General features: G+C 39.4%; 1 protein-coding gene across 3 annotated transcripts in view; it reads right to left on the bottom strand.

Moving 5' to 3' along the window:
* The window catches only part of gnsa (glucosamine (N-acetyl)-6-sulfatase a), a 33,158-nt gene that overhangs the window by 1,100 nt on the left and 6,359 nt on the right, over positions 1 to 25,699 (bottom strand). For 2 of the 3 annotated variants that reach the window (XM_080050864.1, XM_080050865.1), the window contains exons 7-12: positions 25,302 to 25,384; positions 24,960 to 25,078; positions 24,687 to 24,790; positions 24,047 to 24,148; positions 1,017 to 1,127; positions 810 to 920 (exon numbers count right to left, since the gene is read on the bottom strand). In XM_080050864.1, coding sequence (XP_079906990.1) covers positions 810 to 920; positions 1,017 to 1,127; positions 24,047 to 24,148; positions 24,687 to 24,790; positions 24,960 to 25,078; positions 25,302 to 25,384 — 630 coding nt within the window. Of the gene's footprint in view, positions 1 to 809; positions 921 to 1,016; positions 1,128 to 17,517; positions 17,615 to 18,391; positions 18,585 to 19,001; positions 19,165 to 19,954; positions 20,075 to 22,671; positions 22,839 to 24,046; positions 24,149 to 24,686; positions 24,791 to 24,959; positions 25,079 to 25,301; positions 25,385 to 25,699 lie in introns of those variants that run through there. The other variant, XR_013845448.1, reaches the window with a different exon arrangement.

The raw sequence follows: 25,699 nt of genomic DNA, 5'->3' as shown, positions 1-25,699 counted from the left end.
GAGTTAGAGCCAGTGTTTTGGTTTCACACCGCCAGAGAGCCTGCTCCGGGCCGTAAAAACCGGGGGAACTCATACCCCAGGATTGAGCAGGGTTTGATAAGAACTGCTTGCGCGAACGGTTGGGGGAGGGATTATCCTGACCAACCAGAGCAACTCAAACCTCATGCCCGCCATATTTAAAAACACCGCTACTACGAGACGTAAACATAACATAATTACCGAACGTAGCGATCAAATTGACCGGCGAGAATACGCTGTATGGGTCCTGTTTGCTTAAGAAAGCAAAGCGAGAGCTAACAAGTGTAAAAATAAGACGTATTCGCCGCTGTTGTTGTGCTTAAAGCTAGCGGTAGCTTTAGCGTTAGCCACAAGAGCAGCGGCGTCGGGTGACGTACACACACGTTTACAGTGACGTCATGACGTTGCTCTCTTGCCGGCTCCATGGCTGTCTCCGGTCGATGTGAAACCAACCGGTTCATAACTGGGATAAGGCTGTAACCAGTTTTGAACTGACCCCAACACCAGCCTGGAACTGACTCTTGGTTCATTTTGGTGTGAAAGGCCTACTAGTGGCTTTAAGTTTAAAAAAGAAAAAACATTTTGAACAATCTTAAAAATTCGGAGGTAATTAAAAAAAAACTTCTAGAAGACTTTCAAGTGATTTTACACCAATTAAAAAATCTTGGGAATATTAAATTCCTTTTCAAAACAAGTCTGTTCTGAAAAACACAAATACATTCTGCACACTGTACCTTTTTTAAGTCATAACAAATGAAAAAAACACTATAAAAATGAACATTTCCCTTCACCTCGTTATCGTCAAACTCGCAGTACTGCAGGTTGACAGAGGGGGCGAAAGTGCGCACACACGCGTACGTGTTGTTGTACGAATCCTCACACACACAGTCTGGGAAACACTCCTGAAGAAAGACAACAGAAAGATTAGTTTTGTTTTTACCACTGTAGAGACGTCCTTAAACCCACATAGAGAATATTAAAGTGTGATCAGTTCGTACCGAGACTCCCGGTCCGAGCAGCGGGCAGGCCGGGTCGGACACGTTGCTTCCCTCTCCTTCATACTCCACCAGGATGTCGGTTCTCCAAGTGCTGCTGTTAATCTTTCCCTGCTGTAAGGCGCACACACACACACACACACACACACACACACACACACACACACACACACACACACACACACACACACACACACACACACACACACACACACACACACACACACACACAGCCCTGTCTTTGTCACATTGTAAGGCCACAAGACCAGCCCATGCTTTCTGGGGACCACCCTTTCTGAAGGTTTTAGAGCACTGAAAAAAATCAGGCAGAATCCTGGAGTGGGCATGAACAAGGATGTCACTTCAAATGATCAATTAGACAAAGTAAAGGTCCTTCACCTGACTAGGAACCTCTTCGTGGGGACTTTTCTGGTTTTTAGTAATAAGTGGGGCAATATACACACACTGTCTGGTATTTATTATATCCTGGGCTCCACTTAACACACATGTAGGTTTAACTTACTTTGTGGAATCACTTACCACCTTTGACTGTCAAAGTAAGGGCTGTGCTGTTTAACCATGGTATTAATCTGCTGCAGTTTGGTAATTTGTGTCAAAATGTAGGTTATGTTACGTAATTTAAGTATAATTGTATTGTATAGTACTGATGAAGCATCGATAATTATTTAGGGTTACTACAGTGTTATATAAATAGTCTTTTAAACCAGTGTGACACCTGCATAGATAGCCTATATAGAGGGTGATATATATTTTGTTGTGAAATTGTGTAAACAAGTAAACATGAACAGCCAGAGTGTTTAACAAAAAGTTTACTCAACTACAACCTTGTTATTGTGACTCGGGCAATAAAATCCTCTTATTAACTGCACAAAAAAGTATCATCTTTTAAGTGAATCATTATTACAGGCCACAAGTCCCAAAAGTAAGAACACTATACTGACACACACTTACACACCTGGCCATGGGCAATACAATCATGGTTGTTTTATTCTATTAGTTGAAAACTTTTACTTGATGGTAGGGTTGCAAAATTCCGGGAATTTTCAAAGTTGGAAACTTTCCATGGGAATTAACGGGAATTTATGGGAATTAACAGGAATTTTGGGAATTAACGGGAATAAACGGGAATTTACTAAATTTAAAGCAACCCAAATGCACTACATTCTCCTAACTATGTTATTTCAGTCCAGGCAAACATTCAAGACTGTAAGAAACAGTTTTTTCAACTAAGTTTTAATATATTTATGAACATTTAATTTCAAATCAGATTATTTTTTAAGTTTATTGAGACACCCAACTTGATATCATATATTGATTTTTACAAGACCAGGTTTACAGAGGCTTAAACTGTGATTTTAAATATAGTTGGGGACAATATATTTTAGCATAATCTTGACTAAAACAACCAGATTGTATGCAAGTACACTTGGCAAATTGGACATAGCACACATCCTACTGCAGGGGTACTGAGACCACGCCCCCTACATGCTCTGTGCATTCGTCCATCACATGGGGGGCAATTGACTTTATTCATTGAATGGGTTGGGTCAGACAGTTGAGTAATATTTAACTCAACATTCATATTTTTGTTGTTCAGTGAAATTATTGATTGTTCATAAAATAATCAAAACTTGATAAAGTTCTTCTTACAAATAAATCTGTTCAAATGTAATGTTTTTTATTGTATTAGTTTGCATGGATGTCTGCCTATGACCAAACATAGTGTTTAAATGTTTAGATTTATGTTTGGATATGAAAAAAAAAAATGTAAATGACCGACTGAATATTCCCAAAATTCCCGAGCGAAAGTTCCCGTGGAAAGTTTCCGGAAAGTTACCGGTAATTTACCGGAAACTTTCCACCCCTTTGCAACCCTACTTGATGGTTAAAGGAACAATCATTCCTTTCAAGTAACCTAATTAAGGTATCAAAACATTTCAAACAAAAATGCCAATGGCTGTTGGACAAAACAGCAAATTAAACGGTCACATTGTATCAAAAACTTAAAAATACTAAGCCCCAGGCTTTAAAATATCATTCATTCATAACCACAGCACCACTGTGCCGCCCCGCGCTTTCAAAATATCAAGTATCATATTCTAACAAGAACACTGAGCAGTATCCAAATACTGATTCTCTTGCAAACGGCAGTTATCCACAAAAGGATATGATTTAACATGTAACACAACAAGCATAATAACATAACATTTATGTCAACGACATAAAGTTATTACTTCAAACTTTTTTCTTGAGAAGAGTGATTCGATTCTTAATGTAGAATTTTATGGCAGACCAATTTCTGTCTTTGAGAGCTACTTTCTCCAGCTTAAGGCACTTATCACAGTCACTCTTCCCTGGGACACGGCATGAAGTGATGAAGGACATCAGGTGCTTCTCAACAGCAAGGATCTCCTTTTTATCCCACACCTTTCTCTTGATAGGTGGACGACCTGTATAGCAAGAGAATAGAAGAGTCAATAAAGACTAATTTTAAGAGTTTGACAGCTCACAAATGACTCAGCTAGTATCAGCTTGTTTTAAGTGCTGTATGGATGAAGATACACTGGTACATGTGCTATGGTCATCATGCCTTAAGATTAATTAATTTTGGATGTAGATTCAGTTACATTGTCAGTATCATAAAGAGGCAATTTGTGCTCTGTTCCAAGTACTTGCTTCTAGCCCTGCATACAGTAGTGCAAGCAAGAACTGTAACCTATGCATCAAAGAGAAAATGTTCATTATATATAGGCCAGATCTATCTTCACTTAACAAACGCAACAAACTGGTGTCATCTTGCAGGTATAGATGAAAAGCATTGTTGTCCAGCACGTGATAGGCCAACCTGTACACGCCCCCACCCCCTACGTACATGCACTGTAAGCATATATTGAATGTCGGTCGAATGTTTCAATAAATCCCCCGAGGAGTGGTGTGAGCCATGAAACAGGTCTGTTGGGATAAAATAACCTTGTGTATTTTTTATTTATACGTATAGATATCTAGATAGGTAGATAAAATAAATACGGAGCCGAAAGTTTGAAACAATCAACTTTACCTCTGTCCCTTTTTGATGACTGGCAGTGAGAGGCTTGTGGAGGTGTCATGGTGCCTTGCTGTGGTGCTGTATCCCTTTGGCTGACGTCTGGCATTGTCGTCTCTTCCATCTGACTGGATGTGACTTGACTCCTCTCCTCTGAAAACCAAGACAAAACAAGTGACAAAAACTAATATTAGTCGTCACATCACAGTAAATTTGGCCTCAGGGCCAAACTGGGCATACTTTAAACAGATTGATATTGGCTAAGTCCGATCCCTTCTTTTATGTATTCTATGGTGTTTGGCCACCTCAGCCTGCTTGTATTGCTGCTCTCTTTTACAACGAAGTTCTACAATGGGAGAATTTCACTGCATAAAGTGGAAATCAATGTGTAAATAATTTGGATGCACCGGTTGGTGAGTTCTGATAGAGGTTGCAGAAATTCACTGAACTTGATGGCAGTAATTAATTAGTAGAGCAGTGCACAAAAATCAGCTAGCAGCGTATCATGTTTAGCCATATCAAATAATTATAATTTATGACTCACGTCAACTTAACATTTGTGACCCAGGATCCAATTATTCAATATTAGCTCAAAAAAGTCAGATACATATTAAAAAAACATTATTGTAAGTATAAGAATCAGATTCAGTATCGGTAGATACCCAAAATTAAAATGGATACTTGATCGTGACATCCCTACAGTAAATGGATAGCCTTCAATACATAAACATGATCACATTTCATAAGATACTTACCTTCCGAGCCTGAATCACACACCACCTCCGTGCTGCTGTCAAGGTGCACATTCTCTGTGAGTTAGTGGGGGATTGGAAGAGGGGTAGAAGGGAAGAAAATGACTGAATGCAATCTTCTTATTCTGAGATGTTCCAATAATGCCCAAGAAAAACACAAGACATAATATATAATGTAGATAAGCAAATTTTCCTTTATGCACAACAGTGTTGAGAAAGAAAAATAATTAGTACCGTCAGGATCAATGTTGATTTCATCCAGGGTCTTGCCTTTGAACTCTGCCATGCGTCCCTGTTCCAGAGCCATAAGAACTTTGCTTACTTTAGCAAGTTGGAGGGTGCCTTCTGGAAGTCTGTAGAACTGACGATGCACTCTGATATCATGACCAAGAAAATCAGCTAACTGATCCAGCTCTGTATTACTGAGGTTGAGAACTTGAGACAGAGTTCCTGTTTGTTTGCGCAGTTTTGTAGAGGTGAGACTTTCAGGACTTTTGGCACCACAGATCTTGGCATAGTATCGAAGGCAATCAGACCCACGGTAGCAGGTAAATGCACTTGGTCTTGCAAATAAATATGCATTATCATGAGGAACCCCACATTCCTGCCGTTTGCTGACAAGCAAATCCAATGATTGTTTCATTGCTGGGGTCAAAAGCACAGGAACCTTTCTTCCCCTTTTTCCTCTTATCTCTAGCCGCCTGAAGTGTTGACAGAGTTTTTTTTCCAAGTCTGTGAGGGCTACATTCACATCTTCCTGGGGGTCCGATGGAGTTTGAGACAAATATGCAGAGAGGGGCATTTTTGACACCTCCCCAGCTCTTCGACGGTTGAACAAAATGACTTGTGTCAATGTGATCTTAGTCAGCAGTGACCATGTCTGGGACGAAGCCTCTGTTGACAATTTACTGTGACTTTGTTGTTGTTGCGCATCTAAATAAGAATGCAAGGTCTGGACGTCTTTTGTGAATGGAAGCAACAGAGGGGCATTCCAGTTAGATTCCTGAAGTGTTCTCAGTGATGCAGACGATACCATTTCATTCCATCTTGTTTCATAGACGCTGCGGAATGTACGAGCATCTTTTGCTGCACTGTAGTCCTTCTGTACATTTGCACGGCTTTCAACAAGCATTGAAATCTTTGTCAAGCTATGTCCAAGTTTGAGAGCAAGACTTGGGGTCTTGTATTCATTGGTTTTACTGTCATGGCCTGCCACGTGTTTCACTGATTGAACAACATGCATGAAATTCTCAGGTTTGATGTGCTCTTCCATGGTCTTCAAAGGAGTAGTTTTCCTTGAGCATACCAGAAGCCTCCCCAGCTCTCTCAATTTCTGCCGAATGAATTCATGTTTGCCAACATCATATCCAAGCCTGTTATACAGATGCTCACCAAACTCTATGATGCATGTATCAGATTTGACTGCAGAATAAACTTCATCTTGAACCATGTTGTTTAACAGCTTCCATAACTCTACTCCAACACCAGGAGGTGGAGGAACAGCAAATGCACAAAGGGCCTGGACACGGGTTTTGAAAGGTTTATTTTGTCGAACATCAGGCCTGAACTTGCAGATCTTCATGTGCCGCCAAAGGACCTTCTTTGTGAAAAAGCCTTGGCAATATACACAATGCAGGAAATTCTGTGCTTGAGAATCCTGTTTTGGTTGCTTGCGAGGAACAAGTTTTCCTAGACCAGTATTTAATACTTCAACATTGTGTGCAAAGTTGCCCCTATTTCTCAGATGTTCCAGGTGCATTCGTCTTTCTTTGGATCCTTTTGGGAACGACAGAGCCTGTGCAACCTCTGGCTTATTGAAATGAGCACGCTCCAAATGCCTCGCCATTTTTCCAACTCCTAACTTACAGTACAAACAGTATTGCTTTTTGTTATACATTCTTGTCCCGTTATCCTTTTTACAGACGGCAGGTATGGAAAGTGAACCATCAGGCACTCCATCTTCTATATGGAGGGAAGATGCACTGTCAGGAAGATTCTGATCTAGATTTGGCGTTACGTTTTCAAATAGGACTTCAGTGTCTCCCATTTCACTCTGTTTTGATGAGTGCCCACTAGTGGTTTGTGTTCTAGGACAGGATGAATGGCTTGAACATCGCCTTTTACATCTCACACCAGAGACTCTCTCTTTTCTTGAGCATGAGCGTCCTCTGTTCAGCACCTGCTTTGAAGAATGACAGTTCAGTTTCGTTTTTGAGAGACATACATCTCTCATTTTTAGGCATTGGCCCAGGCTTGGTATCCGTTTAACTGGCTCAAGAACTTCACTTGTGTCTGTATCATCAGAATGATCCGTACTAGTCTGAGGAATATATTCCTCTCCACTGTCACCTGAGGTGTCATAGAGCTCATCCGAATCAAATTGAATCCGGTTGACCATCTTTAAGAAAGAAAATGTAAATTAAATGTATGTCAGCTTAAATAAAGTATCTATTGTTACTCCACTCAAGATAATAACAATCAGTAATGAAATGTAAAGCCAATGTATTCATTTTTTCTCTCTCACTGTGTGTTGCTTACTTGTATGCTTTTGGTCCTCCTCAGTCTTGGGATAGTGACTTGGTCCTCTTTGGAGAGGCAATGTTCAGAGTCTGAACTTGGACTTGATATCTAGGGTGTCCGAAATAAATGTCTTGTTAAAGTTTTGACCAATGGACGAAGAACAAAATGATATAAAGAAAGACATGAAAACGTTCGAGTGTATAAACATCACAATACCATAAAGCTGGATTTTAGGGACACAGGACTTGTGGTTGTAGCCTGAGATTCATCAGAATCGGTGTAATTTACAAGGGAAGTAATCCTGACTTTTTTAGTTGGAGAGTGAAGTTCTGGGTTTTCTGAGCCCTATAGGAAGAAAAAAGATTTGATAACTTTCAATTTTTATTTTACTATAAATTATCAACTGGACAATCAATTAATTCACAAGTATAATAAAGTATTACTTTTGTTAAAAAAAAACTTAATTATAGCTGGAAATGAAATAAAAATAATTTATACTTCATAAATTAGTGAAGTCACATGAAAACATTATAACTATACTGTGCTTATAAGAAAATACTTTGACTCATACTTAACAGATTTGTTTAAATGATCAGAAACATTGGGGATGAAAAGTGACAATTTCAAAAACAAAAGAATTCCACAGGTAGATACAAAAGATGATTGCCATTATTTTACTTAAAGATTTCCTCCATCTGACACAAAGCAGTTTTACTTTTGATGTTTAAGTTGTTTCTGATTTCTAACATTAATAAGCTGCCTACTGTTCCCATTACAGTTAACAACAAGTAAAGCTGAGGTCTGACTAGATGAACTGACCTCAGACTAACAGCTGGTCTGTTTGGTAGAGAGTAAAACTGAGCTCAAGCTCAAGGATGCATGTTATTGATGGTGTTTTGTTAAGTTTAAGGACAGAAAAATTAGTCAACTTAAAATAGTAAAATATTACTCAGTAACCGTGGACCCCACAACTCATGAAGACCTGAAAAGTGTGTCTGACACTGGTCATCTTAAAGCACTCTGATTGGACCAAATCTAGTCATAAAAACCAGCATACTCATTTATGTCCAATCATATACTGACCCAAACAAAACCAAAATGTGTCTTCTAGTGAAAAGACCACAGCAATCAAAGAAGAAAAGCTTAGAGCTAAAGTATAGTTGAATGATAGATATTTAAATACATTCTGACAGAAATTCGTACCTGCATCTGGTCGCATGAAGGTCCCTGAAGAGCCTCATCTTTGGATCTGCAGGTGTCAGTCTCAGAAGACTCAGGGGCAAAGCAGACTCCTTTAACCTGAACAATCAGTTGAGAATTATTATTGAGCAGTTAGTGAGCAGTGACACCATTTCAGTTGCACAACAACACCAACCATGGGTAGATACACAATATGGCCAACAATGACTGTGGTTGTATTACTTAAAGATTTCCTCCATCTGACACAAAGCAGTTATACTTTTGAAATGTTTAAGTTGTTTCTGATTTCTAACATTAATAAGCTGCCTACTGTTCCCATTACAGTTAACAACAAGTAAAGCTGAGGTCTGACTAGATGAACTGACCTCAGACCAACAGCTGGTCTGTCTGGTAGAGAGTAAAACTGAGCTCAAATTCAAGGATGCATGTTATTGATGGTGTTTTGTTAAGTTTAAGGACAGAAAAATGAAGATGAGTCAACTTAAAATGATAAAATATTACTGAGTAACCGTGGACCCCACAACTCATGAAGACCTGAAAAGTGTGTCTGACACTGGACAAGATGAACTGACCTCAGACCAACAGCTGGTCTGTCTGGTAGAGAGTAAAACTGACCTCAAGTTCAAGGATGCATGTTATTGATGGTGTTTTGTTAAGTTTAAGGACAGAAAAATGAAGATGAGTCAACTTAAAATAGTAAAATATTACTCAGTAACCGTGGACCCCACAACTCATGAAGACCTGAAAAGTGTGTCTGACACTGGTCTTCTTAAAGCACTCTGATTGGACCTCATCAAGTCATAAAAACTAGAATGCTCATTTATGTCAAATCATATACTGACCCAAACAAAACCAAAATGTGTCTTCTAGTGAAAAGACCACAGCAATCAAAGAAGAAAAGCTTAGAACTAAAGTATAGTTGAATGATAGACATTTAAATACATTCTGACAGAAACTCGTACCTGCATCTGGTCGCATGAAGGTCCCTGAAGAGCCTCATCTTTGGATCTGCAGGTGTCAGTCTCAGAAGACTCAGGGGCAAAGCAGACTCCTTTAACCTGAACAATCAGTTGAGAATTATTATTGAGCAGTTAGTGAGCAGTGACACCATTTCAGTTGCACAACAACATCAACCATGGGTAGATACACAATATGGCCAACAATGACTGTGGTTGTATTACTTAAAGATTTCCTCCATCTGACACAAAGCAGTTATACTTTTGAAATGTTTAAGTTGTTTCTGATTTCTAACATTAATAAGCTGCCTACTGTTCCCATTACAGTTAACAACAAGTAAAGCTGAGGTCTGACTAGATGAACTGACCTCAGACCAACAGCTGGTCTGTCTGGTAGAGAGTAAAACTGAGCTCAAGCTCAAGGATGCATGTTATTGATGGTGTTTTGTTAAGTTTAAGGACAGAAAAATGAAGATAAGTCAACTTAAAATAGTAAAATATTACTCAGTGACCGTGGACCCCACAACTCATGAAGACCTGACACGTGTGTGTCTGACACTGGTCTTCTTAAAGCACTCTGATTGGACCTCATCAAGTCATAAAAACTAGAATGCTCATTTATGTCAAATCATATACTGACCCAAACAAAACCAAAATGTGTCTTCTAGTGAAAAGACCACAGCAATCAAAGAAGAAAAGCTTAGAGCTAAAGTATAGTTGAATGATAGATATTTAAATACATTCTGACAGAAATTCGTACCTGCATCTGGTCGCATGAAGGTCCCTGAAGAGCCTCATCTTTGGATCTGCAGGTGTCAGTCTCAGAAGACTCAGGGGCAAAGCAGACTCCTTTAACCTGAACAATCAGTTGAGAATTATTATTGAGCAGTTAGTGAGCAGTGACACCATTTCAGTTGCACAACAACACCAACCATGGGTAGATACACAATATGGCCAACAATGACTGTGGTTGTATTACTTAAAGATTTCCTCCATCTGACACAAAGCAGTTGTACTTTTGAAATGTTTAAGTTGTTTCTGATTTCTAACATTAATAAGCTGCCTACTGTTCCCATTACAGTTAACAACAAGTAAAGCTGAGGTCTGACTAGATGAACTGACCTCAGACCAACAGCTGGTCTGTCTGGTAGAGAGTAAAACTGAGCTCAAATTCAAGGATGCATGTTATTGATGGTGTTTTGTTAAGTTTAAGGACAGAAAAATGAAGATGAGTCAACTTAAAATAGTAAAATATTACTCAGTAACCGTGGACCCCACAACTCATGAAGACCTGAAAAGTGTGTCTGACACTGGTCTTCTTAAAGCACTCTGATTGGACCTCATCAAGTCATAAAAACTAGAATGCTCATTTATGTCAAATCATATACTGACCCAAACAAAACCAAAATGTGTCTTCTAGTGAAAAGACCACAGCAATCAAAGAAGAAAAGCTTAGAACTAAAGTATAGTTGAATGATAGACATTTAAATACATTCTGACAGAAACTCGTACCTGCATCTGGTCGCATGAAGGTCCCTGAAGAGCCTCATCTTTGGATCTGCAGGTGTCAGTCTCAGAAGACTCAGGGGCAAAGCAGACTCCTTTAACCTGAACAATCAGTTGAGAATTATTATTGAGCAGTTAGTGAGCAGTGACACCATTTCAGTTGCACAACAACATCAACCATGGGTAGATACACAATATGGCCAACAATGACTGTGGTTGTATTACTTAAAGATTTCCTCCATCTGACACAAAGCAGTTATACTTTTGAAATGTTTAAGTTGTTTCTGATTTCTAACATTAATAAGCTGCCTACTGTTCCCATTACAGTTAACAACAAGTAAAGCTGAGGTCTGACTAGATGAACTGACCTCAGACCAACAGCTGGTCTGTCTGGTAGAGAGTAAAACTGAGCTCAAGCTCAAGGATGCATGTTATTGATGGTGTTTTGTTAAGTTTAAGGACAGAAAAATGAAGATAAGTCAACTTAAAATAGTAAAATATTACTCAGTGACCGTGGACCCCACAACTCATGAAGACCTGACACGTGTGTGTCTGACACTGGTCTTCTTAAAGCACTCTGATTGGACCTCATCAAGTCATAAAAACTAGAATGCTCATTTATGTCAAATCATATACTGACCCAAACAAAACCAAAATGTGTCTTCTAGTGAAAAGACCACAGCAATCAAAGAAGAAAAGCTTAGAACTAAAGTATAGTTGAATGATGGATATTTAAATACATTCTGACAGAAACTCGTACCTGCATCTGGTCGCATGAAGGTCCCTGAAGAGCCTCATCTTTGGATCTGCAGGTGTCAGTCTCAGAAGACTCAGGGGCAAAGCAGACTCCTTTAACCTGAACAATCAGTTGAGAATTATTATTGAGCAGTTAGTGAGCAGTGACACCATTTCAGTTGCACAACAACATCAACCATGGGTAGATACACAATATGGCCAACAATGACTGTGGTTGTATTACTTAAAGATTTCCTCCATCTGACACAAAGCAGTTATACTTTTGAAATGTTTAAGTTGTTTCTGATTTCTAACATTAATAAGCTGCCTACTGTTCCCATTACAGTTAACAACAAGTAAAGCTGAGGTCTGACTAGATGAACTGACCTCAGACCAACAGCTGGTCTGTCTGGTAGAGAGTAAAACTGAGCTCAAGCTCAAGGATGCATGTTATTGATGGTGTTTTGTTAAGTTTAAGGACAGAAAAATGAAGATGAGTCAACTTAAAATGATAAAATATTACTGAGTAACCGTGGACCCCACAACTCATGAAGACCTGAAAAGTGTGTCTGACACTGGACAAGATGAACTGACCTCAGACCAACAGCTGGTCTGTCTGGTAGAGAGTAAAACTGAGCTCAAGCTCAAGGATGCATGTTATTGATGGTGTTTTGTTAAGTTTAAGGACAGAAAAATTAAGATAAGTCAACTTAAAATAGTAAAATATTACTCAGTGACCGTGGACCCCACAACTCATGAAGACCTGACACGTGTGTGTCTGACACTGGTCTTCTTAAAGCACTCTGATTGGACCTCATCAAGTCATAAAAACTAGAATGCTCATTTATGTCCAATCATATACTGACCCAAACAAAACCAAAATGTGTCTTCTAGTGAAAAGACCGCAGCAATCAAAGAAGAAAAGCTTAGAGCTAAAGTATAGTTGAATGATAGATATTTAAATACATTCTGACAGAAACTCGTACCTGCATCTGGTCGCATGAAGGTCCCTGAAGAGCCTCATCTTTGGATCTGCAGGTGTCAGTCTCAGAAGACTCAGGGGCAAAGCAGACTCCTTTAACCTGAACAATCAGTTGAGAATTATTATTGAGCAGTTAGTGAGCAGTGACACCATTTCAGTTGCACAACAACATCAACCATGGGTAGATACACAATATGGCCAACAATGACTGTGGTTGTATTACTTAAAAATTTCCTCCATCTGACACAAAGCAGTTATACTTTTGAAATGTTTAAGTTGTTTCTGATTCCTAACATTAATAAGCTGCCTACTGTTCCCATTACAGTTAACAACAAGTAAAGCTGAGGTCTGACTAGATGAACTGACCTCAGACCAACAGCTGGTCTGTCTGGTAGAGAGTAAAACTGAGCTCAAATTCAAGGATGCATGTTATTGATGGTGTTTTGTTAAGTTTAAGGACAGAAAAATGAAGATGAGTCAACTTAAAATGATAAAATATTACTGAGTAACCGTGGACCCCACAACTCATGAAGACCTGAAAAGTGTGTCTGACACTGGACAAGATGAACTGACCTCAGACCAACAGCTGGTCTGTCTGGTAGAGAGTAAAACTGAGCTCAAGTTCAAGGATGCATGTTATTGATGGTGTTTTGTTAAGTTTAAGGACAGAAAAATGAAGATGAGTCAACTTAAAATAGTAAAATATTACTCAGTAACCGTGGACCCCACAACTCATGAAGACCTGAAAAGTGTGTCTGACACTGGTCTTCTTAAAGCACTCTGATTGGACCTCATCAAGTCATAAAAACTAGAATGCTCATTTATGTCCAATCATACTGACCCAAACAAAACCAAAATGTGTCTTCTAGTGAAAAGACCACAGCAATCAAAGAAGAAAAGCTTAGAGCTAAAGTATAGTTGAATGATAGATATTTAAATACATTCTGACAGAAATTCGTACCTGCATCTGGTCGCATGAAGGTCCCTGAAGAGCCTCATCTTTGGATCTGCAGGTGTCAGTCTCAGAAGACTCAGGGGCAAAGCAGACTCCTTTAACCTGAACAATCAGTTGAGAATTATTATTGAGCAGTTAGTGAGCAGTGACACCATTTCAGTTGCACAACAACATCAACCATGGGTAGATACACAATATGGCCAACAATGACTGTGGTTGTATTACTTAAAAATTTCCTCCATCTGACACAAAGCAGTTATACTTTTGAAATGTTTAAGTTGTTTCTGATTCCTAACATTAATAAGCTGCCTACTGTTCCCATTACAGTTAACAACAAGTAAAGCTGAGGTCTGACTAGATGAACTGACCTCAGACCAACAGCTGGTCTGTCTGGTAGAGAGTAAAACTGAGCTCAAATTCAAGAATGCATGTTATTGATGGTGTTTTGTTAAGTTTAAGGACAGAAAAATGAAACTAAGTCAACTTAAAATAGTAAAATATTACTCAGTGACCGTGGACCCCACAACTCATGAAGACCTGACACGTGTGCGTCTGACACTGGTCTTCTTAAAGCACTCTGATTGGACCTCATCAAGTCATAAAAACTAGAATGCTCATTTATGTCAAATCATATACTGACCCAAACAAAACCAAAATGTGTCTTCTAGTGAAAAGACCACAGCAATCAAAGAAGAAAAGCTTAGAACTAAAGTATAGTTGAATGATAGACATTTAAATACATTCTGACAGAAACTCGTACCTGCATCTGGTCGCATGAAGGTCCCTGAAGAGCCTCATCTTTGGATCTGCAGGTGTCAGTCTCAGAAGACTCAGGGGCAAAGCAGACTCCTTTAACCTGAACAATCAGTTGAGAATTATTATTGAGCAGTTAGTGAGCAGTGACACCATTTCAGTTGCACAACAACATCAACCATGGGTAGATACACAATATGGCCAACAATGACTGTGGTTGTATTACTTAAAGATTTCCTCCATCTGACACAAAGCAGTTATACTTTTGAAATGTTTAAGTTGTTTCTGATTTCTAACATTAATAAGCTGCCTACTGTTCCCATTACAGTTAACAACAAGTAAAGCTGAGGTCTGACTAGATGAACTGACCTCAGACCAACAGCTGGTCTGTTTGGTAGAGAGTAAAACTGAGCTCAAGCTCAAGGATGCATGTTATTGATGGTGTTTTGTTAAGTTTAAGGACAGAAAAATGAAGATGAGTCAACTTAAAATGATAAAATATTACTGAGTAACCGTGGACCCCACAACTCATGAAGACCTGAAAAGTGTGTCTGACACTGGACAAGATGAACTGACCTCAGACCAACAGCTGGTCTGTTTGGTAGAGAGTAAAACTGAGCTCAAGCTCAAGGATGCATGTTATTGATGGTATTTTGTTAAGTTTAAGGACAGAAAAATGAAGATGAATCAACTTAAAATGATAAAATATTACTGAGTAACTGTGGACCCCACAACTCATGAAGACCTGACACGTGTGTGTCTGACACTGGTCTTCTGAAAGCACTCTGATTGGACCTCATCAAGTCATAAAAACTAGAATACTCATTTATGTCCAATCATATACTGACCCAAACAAAACCAAAATGTGTCTTCTAGTGAAAAGACCGCAGCAATCAAAGAAGAAAAGCTTAGAGCTAAAGTATAGTTGAATGATAGATATTTAAATACATTCTGACAGAAATTCGTACCTGCATCTGGTCGCATGAAGGTCCCTGAAGAGCCTCATCTTTGGATCTGCAGGTGTCAGTCTCAGAAGACTCAGGGGCAAAGCAGACTCCTTTAACCTGAACAATCAGTTGAGAATTATTATTGAGCAGTTAGTGAGCTGTGACACCATTTCAGTTGCACAACAACATCAACCATGGGTAGATACACAATATGGCCAACAATGACTGTGGTTGTATTACTTAAAGATTTCCTCCATCTGACACAAAGCAGTTATACTTTTGAAATGTTTAAGTTGTTTCTGATTTCTAACATTAATAAGCTGCCTACTGTTCCCATTACAGTTAACAACAAGTAAAGCTGAGGTCTGACTAGATGAACTGACCTCAGACCAACAGCTGGTCTGTCTGGTAGAGAGTAAAACTGAGCTCAAATTCAAGAATGCATGTTATTGATGGTGTTTTGTTAAGTTTAAGGACAGAAAAATGAAGATGAGTCAACTTAAAATGATAAAATATTACTGAGTAACCGTGGACCCCACAACTCATGAAGACCTGAAAAGTGTGTAGATGAACTGACCTCAGACCAACAGCTGGTCTGTCTGGTAGAGAGTAAAACTGAGCTCAAGCTCAAGGATGCATGTTATTGATGGTGTTTTGTTAAGTTTAAGGACAGAAAAATGAAGATGAGTCAACTTAAAATGATAAAATATTACTGAGTAACCGTGGACCCCACAACTCATGAAGACCTGAAAAGTGTGTCTGACACTGGACAAGATGAACTGACCTCAGACCAACAGCTGGTCTGTCTGGTAGAGAGTAAAACTGAGCTCAAGCTCAAGGATGCATGTTATTGATGGTGTTTTGTTAAGTTTAAGGACAGAAAAATTAAGATAAGTCAACTTAAAATAGTAAAATATTACTCAGTGACCGTGGACCCCACAACTCATGAAGACCTGACACGTGTGTGTCTGACACTGGTCTTCTTAAAGCACTCTGATTGGACCTCATCAAGTCATAAAAACTAGAATGCTCATTTATGTCCAATCATATACTGACCCAAACAAAACCAAAATGTGTCTTCTAGTGAAAAGACCGCAGCAATCAAAGAAGAAAAGCTTAGAGCTAAAGTATAGTTGAATGATAGATATTTAAATACATTCTGACAGAAATACGTACCTGCATCTGGTCGCATGAAGGTCCCTGAAGAGCCTCATCTTTGGATCTGCAGGTGTCAGTCTCAGAAGACTCAGGGGCAAAGCAGACTCCTTTAACCTGAACAATCAGTTGAGAATTATTATTGAGCAGTTAGTGAGCAGTGACACCATTTCAGTTGCACAACAACATCAACCATGGGTAGATACACAATATGGCCAACAATGACTGTGGTTGTATTACTTAAAGATTTTCTCCATCTGACACAAAGCAGTTATACTTTTGAAATGTTTAAGTTGTTTCTGATTCCTAACATTAATAAGCTGCCTACTGTTCCCATTACAGTTAACAACAAGTAAAGCTGAGGTCTGACTAGATGAACTGACCTCAGACCAACAGCTGGTCTGTCTGGTAGAGAGTAAAACTGAGCTCAAGCTCAAGGATGCATGTTATTGATGGTGTTTTGTTAAGTTTAAGGACAGAAAAATGAAGATGAGTCAACTTAAAATGATAAAATATTACTGAGTAACCGTGGACCCCACAACTCATGAAGACCTGAAAAGTGTGTCTGACACTGGACAAGATGAACTGACCTCAGACCAACAGCTGGTCTGTCTGGTAGAGAGTAAAACCAAGCTCAAGCTCAAGGATGCATGTTATTGATGGTGTTTTGTTAAGTTTAAGGACAGAAAAATGAAGATAAGTCAACTTAAAATAGTAAAATATTATTCAGTGACCGTGGACCCCACAACTCATGAAGACCTGAAACGTGTGTGTCTGACACTGGTCTTCTTAAAGCACTCTGATTGGACCTCATCAAGTCATAAAAACTAGAATGCTCATTTATGTCCAATCATACTGACCCAAACAAAACCAAAATGTGTCTTCTAGTGAAAAGACCGCAGCAATCAAAGAAGAAAAGCTTAGAGCTAAAGTATAGTTGAATGATAGACATTTAAATACATTCTGACAGAAATTCGTACCTGCATCTGGTCGCATGAAGGTCCCTGAAGAGCCTCATCTTTGGATCTGCAGGTGTCAGTCTCAGAAGACTCAGGGGCAAAGCAGACTCCTTTAACCTGAACAATCAGTTGAGAATTATTATTGAGCAGTTAGTGAGCAGTGACACCATTTCAGTTGCACAACAACATCAACCATGGGTAGATACACAATATGGCCAACAATGACTGTGGTTGTATTACTTAAAGATTTCCTCCATCTGACACAAAGCAGTTATACTTTTGAAATGTTTAAGTTGTTTCTGATTTCTAACATTAATAAGCTGCCTACTGTTCCCATTACAGTTAACAACAAGTAAAGCTGAGGAATGCTCATTTATGTCCAGTCATACTGACCCAAACAAAACCAAAATGTGCTTTCAATTGCAATTCTGCAGCAATCAAAGGAAACAAGGTTAAAGTTAAAGTTTGACCAGTCACATTAATAACAATAGAGGTTTTACAAAAGCTCATCAAGATTGCTATTCCTCGTCCCTGAAAGTCAAGTCTAATATACACATCACCTTATTCGTCAGATATAACTCACTGGAAACAAGACAGAGTGACAAAAGCAAGAATATATAAATAGCTTGTCCTTTTTTATACACAATAATTTACACTAAGCACAGTGTAAACTTGAATTGCTTTAATTCAATTAATCCAAAATAATATATTGTACAGAGCAGACTTAAACATCCTGCTATCCTGAACTACACAAAACGAAAGATAATCAGAGGCAGAAACACCAGTATTGGTTCAAATCTAAGAAAAGAAATGGTGCATCATTCTGATCCACACATTTATTTTAATGTTCAACATCAATAGTCATCCAAATGAGAGACAATGATTTTGACAAACCTGTTTCCTCCAAGGCCAGTCAGTGCCTCCATAGTTATAGGTGATCTCTTCTCCAGTATTAATGTCCCTCAGAGCAAAGAGACAGAGATGTGGCTTGCCCTCTCCTACGACCTTCTTCATCCGACAGTTTGGATGGATGTGGTCATCATTGACCAGCCTTCCAAGACTGTCATCTTCTTGTGCTGCATCGACACTTCAAACATAAAATAAATTACTTATAAAGGCTCCACAAATTCATATCATTGATTGTTGAAATATTTAGCGAAATACATAACAGTATGCCGTTGTCTTTGGAGGATTGTTTTACTCAGGAAAACAAATGATAACTGTGTCTAGAAGTCACTACTACAGTTTTGAGATTAAATTAATTGAACTGAAATGGTTACAATTAACGGATATTGATTTCAGTTAACCTTGTTGACTCGACTTGGATTAATTTCCTACGGATTAGTCAATGAGCTAAAAGAATGTTGGTCGTGCCCCCATTCACAAATGTTGTATCAATCTCAAGTGATTAATAAATTAAATGTATAAATAGTGTATTTCCTACACACATGTTTGAGCCATTAAAATATTAAATTGTTCCTGTAAAATGTAATCTAAGCCTTACCACCATGTTCTTTCTTGCCAAGAGAAGTCAAACATGAAGACTGCACACCTCCCATGATATATTCTCCTTCTCCTCTTTGCCTCTTCAGAATTTATCAATTCCCCTCTATATTCCACCACAAAGTCGCCTTTTTGGAAATTGGCCTTGGCAAACACCCCTCGACCTAGTGCACATATACAGAAAACAATACACCACTGAAAGCTTTACAGTTATATTTTTAATATCCCTAGAAGTAGCATAAGTAGGTGTTATTTCTTCAATTGCGCAGTGATGCTCATCTCTGATGCATAAAATTTGAAAAAAAATCACCAAGCTCTCTATCAATGCAAGTAGGGGACCCACTCCATTTTGTTCCCTGATAATGCTACACTGTATTTCTACATTCACATTTATTTAGTCAGTTTTTTACAGTTTGCAGATAACTTTACAGATAAGTTTTGTTTTAAACCTATTATTTAAGGAAAACAATGATAATAATTTACTTTCTAGACTCTAACATGTGAACGATAATTTCATTATACCACTAGATAATAATAACGTAAAGAAACAACCTTTGGTTTTGGGACATTTTTTTCAGAACAGTGGGTAAAATAAATAAGTGTGGAGCCCTGCATTTTTCTGGGCCACACACTATTGCAGGTACATTTTTTAAATGTCCCTCCCTGCCTCAGCTCAGCCTATTATAGAGATCCATTATAGATTTGGGACTTTATAGCTTTGATTTTCAGATATACATTTGTAACAACATTACATTAAACAGGAATTTAAGATTAAAGATCAGGCTACTTTATTTGTACATAGGAGGATTTGTCTTGAACATTAAACCTGCCACAGACTAACACTACCATTTCTGAAAAAGCACAAATTTAAATTGGTACCCACTCAAATGACCACCTGTGTGCCCTCACAACATGCACTGTTGTATGCTATGCAACTAAACCCAAACAACTTACCTTTAAAAGAACTGATGTATTTCATTTCCAACTCTGCTGTCTTGTCCAGACCCCTGGCAGCGAGATCTCTTGCATCCTGTAAAGGAGGCGTCCTGCGTCTCCTTGCAGCCATCAATAATCCTTTAATCAGATACAGTTTTAATTTGACCAGAAAGCCATACCGTTACAGTACACACCAATATACATGCCAATTTACAGCAATAACTTTATCGAGGCACTTGGATGAATGGGACATCAGCATAGGGCAGCAGTGTCTGTACTGTACTGTCAGAATACTTTTGGTCAGTGACTTTGGAAATAAAATCACGTGATGCAAAGAACCAGAACTGATTAAATAACATTAAATATACTGTAAAGTTGGCTATCAGAGAGTGCACTGAACAGTAGGCTAAAGATTTTAAATTGATAGGCTAATGATTGAATAAGCTTAGTTTTAATTGAACTCCAACTCTTGCCAACAGTGGTGTAGCCTATTCAAAAATTGTTTGAAGTTCATAACTCAGAGGAAGAGGGCTAATTTATCTAGTAACCTACTGGTTATTTTTTCATAACTCGTGGTGCTTTGAACACTGACAGGTGACACTCTGCGCAGTCTGAGCTCATCGTGGAGAGAACAGAAGTTCTGCTGAGGAAACTTTCCTCCAGCGCGACTGACACGACAGTGTTTCCGCCAGCCTTGACTACCAATTGGAAAAAGAAGAAGAAAGAAAGAAAAAAGAAGCCAAAAATGGGCCCGCAATACGGCGCGCTGTCAGGCAGAACGACGAGTGATGATGATAAATTTGATAATCCGCCAATAGTCCCCTTAATATTCGGGGATTTTTTTTTTCTGCGATTAATTAAAGCAGCGCCTCAACTAGAATGACACTTAACAGCTGTTTTCTGCAGTGGACAAGAGGACAGATCGCGTCCCGCGAGCCGCGACCTCTCACCTTTTATCCAGTGCTGAACGCAGCGCGACCGCCAATCCCTTCAATAGAGGCTTCTAGTGTTAACCCGCTGCTGTAGCGGTGAACAGAAAAAAAGCGAGTAGGCTAAATGCACTATCGAAGTGTGTTGGCACAAACTCGCTCACTTTAACGCCGAGATCAGCGACACAGACACAGCAGACAGGCAGATAATTGACTGGAGCAGAAAGACAGCGGATGAGAGTATAATGTGCGTTGTTGTTGAGATTAACTAACTAACCAGACAACGCAACCAGACTGCGGTCAAGCCTATGGGTGTAAATCGCTGCTTTCATCACCATACGATATTACATCGATTCATTAGACAACGATATGATATTTGCCGATATCTGCTGCGATACAATTTCGATTCGATTCGATTCAGGGGCCTGCGATCGATATAAGACGATATTATAGGCCCATTTAACACAAGATGGCCTATCTCATTATCGAAAAATACATGTTGATATAGCCTTCTTAATCGTTTGTATAATTTTCATCCATTTTTATTCATTCTGAACACTAAAGATCTTGAAATTAACAGGATAAACAAACTTAAACTGCTACCTCAGCCATTTCCCTCTTTTTGATGACATTTTATTTAATGTCAAGGGGACTTCCTTATAAAATACAGCTAAAAAAAATATTAGCTTGAATTATTTGATTGAAAGATTAATATCTTTCATAAGATTAATATCTTTCAATCTCTTATTATTCATATCTTAAGGTGTAGCGGCAGTAAACAATGCTTGGAGTGACATTTGAGTAGTTTTGGGCCGTGTGGGGTTTCAGGGCACAGATTGGTGGATTCCTCCTTAGCTTAGCTCATTAGCCTAATAGAGCTATCCTCTTTAGCTGAGGCTGCTGTAGTTCGTACATTCACCCCGCGGAGAGGGTGACCGCCCCGGGGAGTGCAGGAGCTTCTCACCGCTGAGAGAGCAGCCGAGCCGCGCATTCTTGGAACTTTACACTGCGAGCCGGGCAGCTGGACAGCCCGCGGGGATAACAGCCCAAATGTCCCGCTAGCTCGGCTGCTAACCCCCGCGAGCCTGTCGAGCGCTGCCCGGGTAACGTCGGTTCGACGGATCTGTCAGCGGGGATATATGATCCTCTCCCCCATGGTGCCAACACCGATAGGTATGTTACTGATGGATTCTAGTGTTCGAAATGAACTTTGATAATCACACACGACACAAGCGAGAAAAGCCTGGTGCGGTCTGGCGGAAATAGTGTCACAAACACCCGAGCAAGGACATTCTCAAAATAAAAGCATACGACGTTGGATCGATCTACATCGATGGATCGTTACACCCTCAAGCCAGCGGCAGAACCGCGGCAGCCATGTTGAGTACGTCACGTCAAACAATAAAAAAGACCGCAGATCGATATGCTACTAAGTTTGTGTTATTTATATTGTTTTGAGGATTAGGTTCAGGCATCATAGCTGGGTGGTTAGGGTTAGGGCACATGAGTGACGTAGCAGACATGTCATGGAAGCTAAATAGTCAAAAATCACGTCCGTCACGCCACGGTGTTTGTCTCCGGGGCTGCAGCTGGACCCTACTCAGCCAGCCCGCTATTCGAAAATGTCAGTCAAGGCAGCCCGCACCTGTTAGCCAATTTAAGATAGCTAGATCGCTAGCTAAACATAGTCACCCCTCCGAAGTAACATGAACAGCAGACAGCTACTAAACTAAATCACTTCTATCAATAACATTATGACAATCAAAAGCGCAGTGATAATCAACATTTAATGGCAGCATAACTTACCTTACTGCAACAGCAGCCGCATGCCAAAACTGAGATGCCGACGTGCTTTCCCAGCACAGCTCTGCCGTCAACTCGGCGTCAAGGAGCGCTTGGTTTGAATAGTAAGCGCCTCCTGTGCGGGCGGTACTCTCACACTTCGGTTTGCAGCGTCCGCACCGGGCATGTGACTGTAAATATATTCAGGCAACCCATGGAATTGTGCTATAAGCATGGCTACATTTTTAGCTTAGCATTAGCACCTCCGACATACTTAGAAAATGTTTTAGAAGAGGTATACTGATAAACTTTAAACTAAAACTTAAACTTTTGGATTTTAATATTTGACATGTGAATATATTGATTTAGAATTATGTATCATGTTTAATATTTGGTGCTGATAGTATTTATCCTGTCTTTGCAGTTAATTGGTTCAATTAGGCCTACCTTAAAATTAGCTCCTTATTAGCAGCAAAGCATTAGTTGCTGCTTGCACATGCGCAGTAAGGGAAGTGTGCTTAAAGTGTGTATAACTGCTGTACCAGTCCCCGCCTCTAGTCGGTGATACTGAGTTCATTTTGCTATACACACTTATACACATTCTGTTGGTAAAAGTGCATTGTGGGGTTAACCCTGAAAACTTCACAGGGCATTATTTAGACCTTAGTTTCACATAATCAAGCATAATCCTAATGGGGTCCAGCATTTTGGACCCCACGACAATTTTGGAGCCCACGACGTGACTGGGCTGTCATGGTTCGTACCCCACAATGGGATAAAGACACACACACACACACACACACACGTTGAATTATGTCACTTTTGTGGAATTTACATAGCCTCACATTCATCTCCTGGGGCCGGTCACACCAGCTGGATGTAAAAGAATGTCTGGTGAAAGCCCTTACGTCAGTCCTCTCTATGTCCAGCCTAGTGATTTAATTTACAGCTGTTGAATTATGCTTTAAAAAGTATATTGCAATATCTAAAACTAAGACTAGGCACAGCTACCTCCCACATAGTGACGCTAGGTCCCACTCCCTATCTATATATTTGTAATTTGGTAGTCGGACTTAACTGACTGCCATTTAATTGTGTCTTCACTTCATAATAAATATTTTGAAATGTAATTGTATATGATTTGAATCAATGAAAAGTACGATACAGGAGTCTGAACCAACCACAGATTTTAACTCAAAATGGTTAATTTAGTCTAACTTGATAAATTCATTCACAGACTTTAGCAGAGTAATTTCAGTGTTGCTACAGCTACATATTTCTGGCTTAATTAGGACATATTATGGTCTGTATCACTCAATGTGTCCCTTAATGTAACGCTTAATGTATTGCTTAATGTATCTCTCTATGTATCACTGAATCACTAGTTTCATGTCCTCACCAGAACAGAGAGGAAAGAGGTTCCGTCCATCTGCGTCTTGTTGACGTCGTATCCGGCCATGTCCAGGATGGTCGGACCTAAATCAACGTTTGCCACCAACATCTGGATACAAAATGAAATGTTGCAATAAAAGGTAATGATGATAAGCATATTTTAGTATGTTAGTTTTTGTTGTGTTGCTGCTAAAACCACAACATTAATATATTGGTTTTATGTAGCACCTTTCAAGAAACCCAAGGACACAATTGATTTATCGAGTTGGGGGAAGTGTGCGTGCGTGTGTATGTGTGTCTTTTCTTTTATTCTGTGAAAAGACTGCAAGCACCAGCACTTCTGCTCTCACCGGCCAGTGTTGTTTACATGCAGCTGACCGGTGCGGCGCTAAATATACATACATACTGCTTTCAGGCACCCCTCTTTATTTCCAGAATGTGTAACGCTGTATAAAGTGGCCAACTGATGTGCCAGAATGCCGGCTTTGCTTGAGAAGAGCCGGCATATTGGCGCACTGTCGTTCCGTCAATATGCCGCAATCTCTGTGTAAAAGGGGCTATTGAGTAGCCTTTGCTGTGTATGAAAAGTGCTATACAGTGTAAGTTAACTTAGATGAATTGATTGAGTTGTGGTGTGTGTTGTTTACCTGTGATGTCTGGTTGGGTTTGATCCCGGGTCCTCTGACCATCAGAGGAACTTTGATGTCAAACTCATAGAGCTGACGCTTATCCAGAGGGAGAGAGAACTGACCTGGAAAATAGATCAAACAGTTAGAGAAATGACATGTTGTGTTTAAAAGTGTTGCATACTGCATCTCACAACATTAAGAAATCATTTAACAAATGTCTGAAATCAGTGTATAGGTGCGTGTGTGTGTGTGTGTGTGTGTGTGTGTGTGTGTGTGTGAGTATGTTCATACCAGTGTGGTAGCCGTTGTCAGAGGTAAAGAAGATGAAGGTATTGTCCAGTTCTCCTCTGGCCTCTAAACTCAAAACTATTTTCTCCACCAGATCGTCCACTGACAGCAGAGTGCGCCACCTGCAGGTAAGAAGGAATAACGACAAACCAAACACATACACATAAACAAACACATTTAATTAAAAGACGCTTTATTGGCATGAATTAACTTTGCCAAAGCAATTTAGCAATACAGAAAAAATACTATATCATATAAAAAAAAAATAGAATAAATGAATTCTAAAAAGAATGTATACAGTAAATGAAATATAAGAAGAAGATAAGCTGAGAAGCAAACACTGACCGTTTCCTGAAGGCATCGTCCAGGAACTGAACAGAGGAGTTGGTCATGGGGGTTTTGGCCTGTCGGATCAGCCAGTGTTTGTCCTGAGGAGAAAAACAAACATTCACTGCTTCAGGACGAGAACTGAATCAACTCAACAACCACGGGACAGCAGGTATTTGGTAGAGATGTACCGACTGCAAATCAGTCAGTCAATACTAATGTGTAGAATTTAAATTTGGTCTACGTCAATGTTTTTTCTCTTTTGCGCCAGGTTAAATATTAAATGTTATCCAAAAAATATATATTTTGAACTGTCTTCATTACACTTGTTTGCATAATGGCATGCAGGATTCCCCACCAATTTGCATTTTTCGAAATAGGATAGGTTACTGTTATAGGACTCGGACCAACTAACA

The sequence above is a fragment of the Ammodytes marinus genome (genome assembly GCF_949987685.1).
Source record: "Ammodytes marinus genome assembly, chromosome: 22".
NCBI lineage: Eukaryota > Metazoa > Chordata > Actinopteri > Uranoscopiformes > Ammodytidae > Ammodytes > Ammodytes marinus.
Note: the sequence above shows the minus strand (reverse complement) of the source record. Positions and strands in the feature narration are given on the sequence as shown.